The sequence below is a fragment of the Pteropus alecto genome, unplaced genomic scaffold (assembly GCF_000325575.1).
Source record: "Pteropus alecto unplaced genomic scaffold, ASM32557v1 scaffold45, whole genome shotgun sequence".
Taxonomy (NCBI): Eukaryota; Metazoa; Chordata; class Mammalia; order Chiroptera; family Pteropodidae; genus Pteropus; species Pteropus alecto.
Window position 1 is genome coordinate 31,338,088 of NW_006442491.1, and position 8,946 is coordinate 31,347,033.

At 43.9% G+C, this 8,946-nt stretch overlaps 1 protein-coding gene across 10 annotated transcripts in view; it reads right to left on the reverse strand.

The window, feature by feature from the left end:
- Nucleotides 1-541: 541 nt before the first annotated feature.
- The window catches only part of STAU1 (staufen double-stranded RNA binding protein 1), a 51,666-nt gene continuing 43,261 nt past the window's right edge, over nt 542-8,946 (reverse strand). For all 10 annotated transcript variants that reach the window (XM_015597226.2, XM_025039782.1, XM_025039779.1 and 7 more), the window contains 7 exons: nt 7,968-8,111; nt 6,028-6,174; nt 4,717-4,792; nt 4,170-4,489; nt 3,456-3,578; nt 2,597-2,682; nt 542-2,096 (listed from right to left, as the gene is read on the reverse strand). In XM_015597226.2, coding sequence (XP_015452712.1) covers nt 2,081-2,096; nt 2,597-2,682; nt 3,456-3,578; nt 4,170-4,489; nt 4,717-4,792; nt 6,028-6,174; nt 7,968-8,111 — 912 coding nt within the window. In that variant the 3' untranslated portion in view covers nt 542-2,080. The remainder of the gene's footprint in view (nt 2,097-2,596; nt 2,683-3,455; nt 3,579-4,169; nt 4,490-4,716; nt 4,793-6,027; nt 6,175-7,967; nt 8,112-8,946) is intronic.

An 8,946-nucleotide genomic window follows, 5' to 3' on the forward strand; every position in this document is an offset into this window, starting at 1 on the left:
AACAACACCCCCGCCATATCGATGAGTGCTCAGAGCACCCAGATCTTGGTGACCTGTCAGAAATAGAAAAGAGAGTGGTTAGAGACTGGGGGTGGTGGTAAAAAAAATAGAAGGAAAAAAGAAAAGAACTTTTCCTTTCACTGTCTTTATCCCTGCAGTGTTGAACGTCCTCTACTTCACAGCATCTTCCATCACCTCCTGATCGCCTTTGGTTACTCCGACAGACCAATCCACAGGCTGGTTTTGCTTTCATGATACATCTTCTAAAATTAAGAGAAAACCACTAGGCCCCTCCCTCGGCCGGGCTAGGGCGCGATGCCCCCCTGGCCGTTACTCCTCCAGCTGTGGGACGTGAGGAGACTCCGTGCTGGCAGTCTCCTCTGCGTCATGCCTTTAGGTGGCGACGTCAGGTTCGGATGAGGCACCTCCCTTCGCCCAGTGCCCACACCTCTCTGGCAGCGATGGCCCCCCACGCCGTGCTTCTGTGCCCTGACTCACATCTTCCCTTACTTCTTTAGTTACTGCTCAACAGGACCAAAAATTCATTAGTAGCTGTTTATTGATCAACGGTTTGATATAAAGTTATTTCAGATCTTCAGAATATTGCCCAAATGGAATCACAAGCATTACAAAGTTTTCTTCTTAAAAAAAGGGTAGGGGGCAGGTTGGGAGAGGACTCAACCTAGCAGTAGTGGCATCTGAGAATAAATTAACAAAAAAAATTTAGTATTAGCATTTATTGGTGACAAACACTAAGTTTCACTTACATTCCATGGGGAGAAAAAGTTCCAGCGTAAATAAGGAATCGAAGCGGTACTCAGCTTGCGAGGCCCCTGTGCTGCTCATCTGGGCCACACGCAGGGCCCTGCCGCACGGGTTTCTGTGCGCGGCAACACGACACCAGAAGCAACAGTTTGAGATAAACATGGGTCATTCTCGTCAGCCCTGCATGGAGATGTGATCAACAGTATAAAGCACTCGAGGAAGATCGATCTGCAGTTTTATATGTACTACATGGAGATCATATCCCGTAGTGTAGTGAAAGCCATGTGTCCTCAAGAGCCGTATGTATGTACAATTTTTTTTTTAATAATCTTTAAAACAAAGATCGAAGTTCATTTGTTTAAGTTCCGTTGCATTAACAAAAATGAAAAAGGAACCAAATGATCATTTAAAGTTTAAAATTCCTAAATTGTCCAATTTATACAACTGTGGGAGACTTCATCAAGGTTTGAGAAGTCCAGAACTGTTTCAGCTAAACCAGAGGGCACACAATTTGCATCACTGAAATGGTCCTGGGTTAGTCCAACAAAATAAAAATGTATAACCACATACGCGTGGATATGATCTTTGCCGGTTAGATTACTGATAAAGTCAGTCTCAGAAAAGTTTCTAAACTGTGCTATGTAACTAGATACAATTGAGAAACTCTCAAATGAATATTTATAGTGTCATTTCAATCAAAAGAAAATAATGAAACTAAGAATACATGTCTCTTCTGAAGGAGAAAGCAGTGGTGATGGTGTGGGTGACGTGGGAGGTGGTGGGCCACAGCACGCTACACAGGTTAGCTTGTGCTGAGCAGGAAGCACTGGATTTTTCTCTGGTGCTCTCAGCTCTGGGGCTGGCCAGACTAAGGCCTCTCTTCGGCGTGGTGTCCAGGGTTTGTCCCAAGTGTTTTGAGTGAGCCAGCTTGAGAAAGGGTCATGCTTTCTGTTTTCTGTTTCTTCTTTCACACAGCAAAACAAAACAAAACAAACAACAACAACAAATAAAACCCAAAACCAAGCACTGAGGTGCCCGGGGCATGGACCTGCTGGTTTCCCAATTAAGCCAGGGCTGCGTGGCAGTCCTCGCCTGCCCCCGCGGCAGCTGCTGCTGCGTGGGGACAAACCACAGCACCTGCGAGCGCAGCCGCGGCCGCCGCCTCGTGTCCACCTGTCACCACTGCTGTCTCCAGTTCTTTACCCAACATGTCTCTCGGCCCACTGGAGGTATCGGAAATTCCAAATTTTCAAAGCAGTTTCAGTATTTTCAGTATATGTTGGGGATTTTATAATGGTTCATGGCCAGAAAAGGTTCAGCACCTCCCACACCTTTAAAGAAGAAAAAATGAAAATGACACCAGTTTTAAAATTTAAAAGAATTATGTCCACATTTTTTGTCAAAAACAAAGAAATTAGCAGACATTGAGAAGTTTTTGATAACTGGATTACAGTAAAGTTTTCATTGGATATACTGTCAAGGAGAATGCATATGTAAGTATGTTATCTCTGGGGGGAAAAGGAAGAAAATTAGAAATATGATTATATCTGCATAAACATAGGAAAGACATAAAAAACTAATAAAAATGTGAGGAGTGGGGAGAATGAGAATAATTTTAATTTCAGAATTATATAAATGTATTAACTATTCAAAATTTAACTTAAAAAAAAAAAAAAGTGGAGTGCTCTGCTCTGCCTAAAACTTGGAAATCTTTCAGGGGAAAGAGAGAAAGTGATCAAGGCAAGTGTATCACTACTGAGCTGAGCAGAGAGCTTGGATTTAACGCAATCAAGCAACAGAACTGCCTTTCTGTGTTCATGAGCTCACTCACACAGACACTGGTCCGTTTCCTGTTCTTGGCATCTCTGTATTCTGTTGGTCCAACTCAGACAGCAACTTTAAAATGTTCAGTGCAGCCTAGGAGGAGGATGGAAAGAAAAGTCACAGCATGACCACTGCTCGGGACCACAGCATGGATTCTATGCCCAACAAATCAGGTGCTTCCACTAAATAAACTTTTTCTTTAATGTTTGAATTTCTAATTTAAAAGTAAAAAGTCGCCTATGGTTATCTCATCAAATTACAATCTCTGTTAATTTTATATTTATTCTCTTCTAGTATTTTTAACCTTGTGGTAATGGACTGTACAAATTTTACATCCTGCTTTAAAACAAAACCTTTCATGTTTCCTTGTTGGAATATATTATCTTCAGAGACATTTTTTAATTTGATGGATGCATTATATTCCATCAGGTGAATATATTAGTTTATGTAAAATTATTTTAATTTTTATTTTAATTCTTTCAGTTTTAGTACTTATTAGAACAATAATTTCATTTGAACAGAATACCAAAATAAGAGGTTTCCTACAGCTGCCAGAACGTGGGCCTGCGATTCCTTCTTCCGTTAAGAGGTGAATTGAACACGATATCTGGAGAAGTTCCAGGATCCAAGCACCCCCCACCCTCCACCCCAGGGCAGCATGGGCAAGGGAAGGGTTGGCTAAAGCTGATGAGTTCTGATCAGCAGAATGAGCAATCGATCCAATAAACTTAAGAAAAAGTCTTGAGAAACATGAAATCTACAAACCAACCAACCAACTGTTCTCAAAGTCTATGCGTGGGTCCTTTAGCTATCTGCCCGAGGCCAGCAACAGGCTGGAGCCAGGCCCGCTGGGCGGGAGGACGTACCATATCATGGCAGGACTCCACATCCTTTCCAATACCGTGGCTGATCAGAGGTGGCTGAGAGGAGCAGTTGATAAGAGATACAAACTCATTCTTGTTGTTTTTGGGAAAGTCTTTGTACTCAACCTGAAAGAAAAGAGGAAACTGAGGGAGGGTAGGGGAGCAGTGGGCACCAATGGGCATAGGCTGTGGCTCTGGGCTCAGCAAACAGGGTGATGACGCTTCTCTCTCCCTGGTCTCAGCCTGATGTGGCTACACCAACTCCTGCCAGTTAGCACAAGAGACTGTCAGAGGGCCCTGGTGCATGCAGGTCAGGGCTGCAGCTTCCAGAACTTCCAGGAACCTAGATGTCTACTCGAAAACTCTGGTCTGAAAGAAGCCCTCTCCTTCCCTATCAAGCAGAAAACAGCCAGCACAATGAATCTGTTCTCACTGAAATCTAAATTATAATTACCACTAGATTAGAGGCCTTGTTACTACTATGGTTAGCAAGGACTTTAAAAATTTTATTATCAAAGGTCGAGGATTTTCTCTTACCATACAGGCTTGTAATACTTTCTATACGTCCTTACCCTTCTACTAAAGCATGCTTCCCCCAATCATCCCCCTAGACGAAGAACTTAATTTAAAAAACAAGCTGCGAACTTCATTTTCTGGGAGAAACCCAAAGACGACTGCACTGAGGTACAGACCGCACAGCTCAGGCCTGGCAGTTACCTGGAATCCCTGGACTCTGGAAAGATAGTCCAACTGCTCAGAGGGTCTTGTGAGAGGTCCGTGGGGTACGTGGCCTGAAGAGATGTTATTCTTTAAAATGGTCTCGGCTGTGGGCGAGGTGCCCCCATACAACAATTCACGGGCTATCATGGCAGTTACCGTGGCCTTGGCAGGGTTCGGAGCTGCCCTGGTGAAATCTTTGGTGTGATGTCCTTGACTGACACCCACAGCCTGGGCAACCTCGGGCACCATGGGAAGAATTCCAGCCGGCAGCTGCTGATGACTAAGATAAGGCATCCTAAACTCATCTTCTTTATTGCCTATGAAGGGACACAGACAAATCAATGCAGGGCCACACGCACTGCTCTCCTGGAAAGACATTATAAAACCCCACGCCTGACCTCCGTCAGTGCACACAAAGGCACAGGGATGATGCAGAGCCAAGCACTGCACATTATAACTCGTTCACTGGGCACTGGCTCTTACTAGAAACCATGCAAATCCCAGAATCACATGCAGAGCAAGATAATATTAACATCACACTTACTAGTCCCACTTTCATCCCCAGAGCCAGGTTCAAAAAAGGTTACTTTTCTTCCATCCCCTGGTTTCTTTACGGGTGTCTTAAAAAAAAAGAAAAAGGGGGCATGAGTATAAATCAAACTGTTAAAAAATTAGTTTCTGCCTTCTAAAAAAAGGCAATCAGCAGAAAGTCCTCCCCCAAAGCCTGCCCACTGGTTTGCTTCCTCCCCTACTGAACCCCGTGGTAGAGCCCCCAGCTTTCTCCCAGTGCGCGCTCCTGCACACACAGCTGTCCATTAAGAGCATCCAGCGAAGTGCACCACACTGAATGCTGAGCCTCCGCTCTGCACTCACAGGAAGAGAGGGGAACATGAACTCAGAAGGAGTCAGAGACACTGGACTGGTAGAGCCCAAGGTGGGGAAAGAACTTTTTAGATTGAAGCTAAACAAAAAATATTTCCTGGAGCTAACATCCCATTAAAAGATGACATTTCCAAAGATAACAAACTTAGGAGGACTATTACTAGATAAAAACTTTGTCAAACACAAGGTCTCCTTTCTGAGAAGGTAAGGATGCTTATCAATGTAAGATTTGGGGATGAAAACCCAAAAGCCAAGTCCAAGATCTACGCAGATTCTCTGATGAGTGTTTGGGCTCCCTGTTATTAACCATGTGGCCACAGCAGATGCCACTGCTCACTTGCTAGTACAAGTGGCAGAGGTGACTCCATCCTGGGTCAAGTTTATCTCGACAGGAACATTCAGCGACTGGACACAAGGTCAGTTAGAGCTTTCACTGAGGACCCTGCTTACAAGTCTTGGCAGAAATAAAATTTTTCATATGAGATTATTTTTATCTAGTATTGAATTTATAAAGAAAAAAATCTCAAATCTAAACTATGGATTTGGCTCTGACCCTGAAGTCACACTGTCTTAGCGCCCCAGAAAAACCGAAGCCAGCTCCACTACGAAAGCCTAAGTTGAGGAATTTTTTACGTAGGCCTCCTCCTAGGAGCGCAAATGACAGAGAATCACACTTCAAGCCCAATTCATTAACTTCAAGCCCAATTACCCATCATCCCACAAACGGAGAGAAGCACACTGCTCCCTGGCAAAGCATCCCAGATCAGAGACTTAACCCGGAGCCACGCTCGCAGCCATGGACAGGACGCCCCTTCTGACCCCGTTACAGATGCTGCTCAGCAGGGTGGCTTCACTGCCAGGAGGACGAAGCCTTGCCCTGAAGCTTGGCCCTTGAGCCGCAGAGTCCCCCAGGATGAGGGGAGACAGTTGTCTTGCAATTAGAGAGCAAGGACACAGAGCCCAGAACTGTCACCTTCTCCTCTGATTTGAGGGCTGGTTTGGCGGGCTGAGACTGCGCGACTTTGAAACCAAGGATCTCCAGCATATTCTCGGCAGCGTTGCGTTTGGCCACCTTCTTATTGGTGCCTGTTCCTTCTGCTGTATGATTTCCCACCTTCACCTGCATAAAGAAGGCAGGACTCAGGTCAGGGCCTAAACCTTCAGAGTAAAGACCGGTCAGGAACTGACGTACTGGCAGAAGAATCTGGCAGTGGTCAGAAGCCAAGATGGCTTGCCAGTGGTGCCCAGGAGCTGGCCTACACCAGCCTGTGAGAGTGGACTGGTAAATATTTGGGAATTGGGAAAGCTAGTTGTTAAAGGTAGCCATTATTAAACAGTAAGGTATATAAGCTTATAATTAAATGATTTTTATGTAATTAATTTAAATAAACAGATAATGAATACTTAAAACTCATCACTTTCTAATTTGTCTACTTTTTACAATTATCTATGCTTTTGACGTTCTTTCCACCTGTTGTCTTTGTATGGTAGAAATATTAGATAATTGTGTGCTGCTGTTCATCTCGTCCCAGCTCCACGACCAGGTGTCACTTTTGAGAGCTTGAAAATGGCCATCGTGGGGGTATATATACCACAAAACTCTGCAAATACTAGAAAGCAAGAATTAAGTTGCTTTGTTGTCTATTCTAGACCTCAGTGACAGAGAAAAGGTTAATAATGCAGATTAAGCTTAAAAGTGTGTCAAGTCTCAGCAGCTATGATACTGTCCCCACTATAAAAATCGAAACATTCTTCTAAGTCTTTGAAAATTACCTGATTCAGCAGAGAAATCACTCATGTTTACAAATAAGTGAAGTTCCAACATGCCTTTGTCTTACTTTCATCTTGTTAATATAAATAAAAATATCAACCGATACTCATACTAGAACGATACTTATTTGTCAATGACATGAGCATTTATGTAGAGTCTGATTTATAATGTTATCGTCAGTGATAGTAACACTGACATGAGCATTTTATTACATGTTATATGTATCTATAAATTGTGTGCTACACATTCTTTCTATAAGTGAAATTTATGAGATATCTATGTATGTGTTTACGTGTACCGGTCTCCCCTCCCACCACACTACCCCCTCCTAAGAACTGGTTGTTAAACCAGCTGGTCTTGATGGCAGAACCAAAACCAAAGGACCCAAGTCACGAAAGTGAGAGTCTAGGAAACCTTCCCTGGCCTGCGAAGAGGGGCCTGGAGTTGAATCCCGACCTGGCCATCCAGCAGCCATCGACCCTGGGCAAATTACTGACCCTCTCAGCAAGCTGCAGTTTCCTCTCAGAGAATGAAAGGATCATTACTCTTCTTGCCGTCTGACATCAGGCTTAGTGACGATGCTCTAAGTTATAAACTGCTACATAAGAGTTAAATATTCTGGTTTTTACCAGAGAACACTATTAAATTCAAATCACAATTAAATTAAGCTGCCCATGTGAATAACTTTAATAAGCAAAGAAAGAAGAGAAACTCCCTATACCAACCTGAAGTGTCACCCCAATCTAAGGAAGCACCAATCTGGACTTGATTCTATAGGAGAATTAGGAGGAGCAGGAAAAGATCCTCTGATATAACTTATAAAATTTATCTTCTGAAAAAAATATAAACCTTCGAGCATATGTAAACAAGAAAAAATGCACCCAAGTCTCATCACTAAACTGGTGTCTTGTGTCTGAGCACCTCCCTGTTGACACAGCACCTGTGGTGCACCCACGCACGTGCTTCAAGGCGCCGAGTTACTGTGAGCGGTATGGATCAACAATGCTGATGTCAGGGAGCGGCCCAACAGACCAACACGCTGGACATGGCCTGCTCCGGAAGGCGTCCAGCCCCCAGTACTTGTCAGGCTCCGAGACAGGATGAGGTCGGAAAAGGGTCGGCCGTCACCCACAGTGACCCACCTGCATCACGAACTCCCTGCGGCGTGGGAGGCCTCTCTCTGTGAGCAGTGTGTACTCCGGCTCCTTCTCCTTTTTGGCCTGTTGGATCTGGGCCAGTCTGCTAATTGGGTTCATCACCTGGCCATATTCTGGGCCACTCTGTACCTGAGGAACAATTAATGTAGAACCGTGTGTCATGTTTAGTTACAGAAAGGACCCTGCCAATTCAGAGATCAGGACATGACAAGAGTTACTTTGATATTGATCTAATGGCTTAGAATTAATCTGATCTTTTTTAAACGATTTTTAAACTGAAAGATGCTTAATGATTTTCTATGACTGACTGCTCTGAGGTGACTTTAAGGTCTTCTTCGCAAACCAACGTTAACATTTCATGAGTAGGCAAGCATTGCTGTAATGTCTGCTTTTTAACAATAAATTTTACATTTGACAATGAAGAGGCAAAAAACATAGAACACTATTCCTAAAACTTCCCCAAAGTCTGTAATATAAGATGAATTCCCAGTTTTCTTAATGATTCAAATTCCAAAAACCATTAAAAAAAAAAAAAAAAAAATCAAGCTGATGCCACATGGACAGAAGAGCCTAAGAACCCCGCAGCGGCCACAGTCGTCACCCACTCTCTGATAAGGAGTGATTTCCAGGACAGAGTAAGAGAAAAAAGGGAACTGCAAAGTACGCTTTCACATGCATCGCATGCTAACTTGTACGTAAGAAAAATTCGGATCTTGATACAGCGTGAAACTATACTGACAATCCTGACTTTCACAAATGTCCCTTCTTTGGGGGCACGGGAAGGTGGGGTTGTGGAGGAGGAGTGTAATTTTTGGCAGGTCCATTAGCAGCACTCAGAAACCCGAAGGCATAAGAAGGTGCGCTGTGACATGCCTTGCTCCTACGCCTGCCAGGCCATGTTTCCCCAGACTGGTCGTCCTCACATTTGGAACCACGCGGTAGCCAGTGATGGAGGAAGCACCGT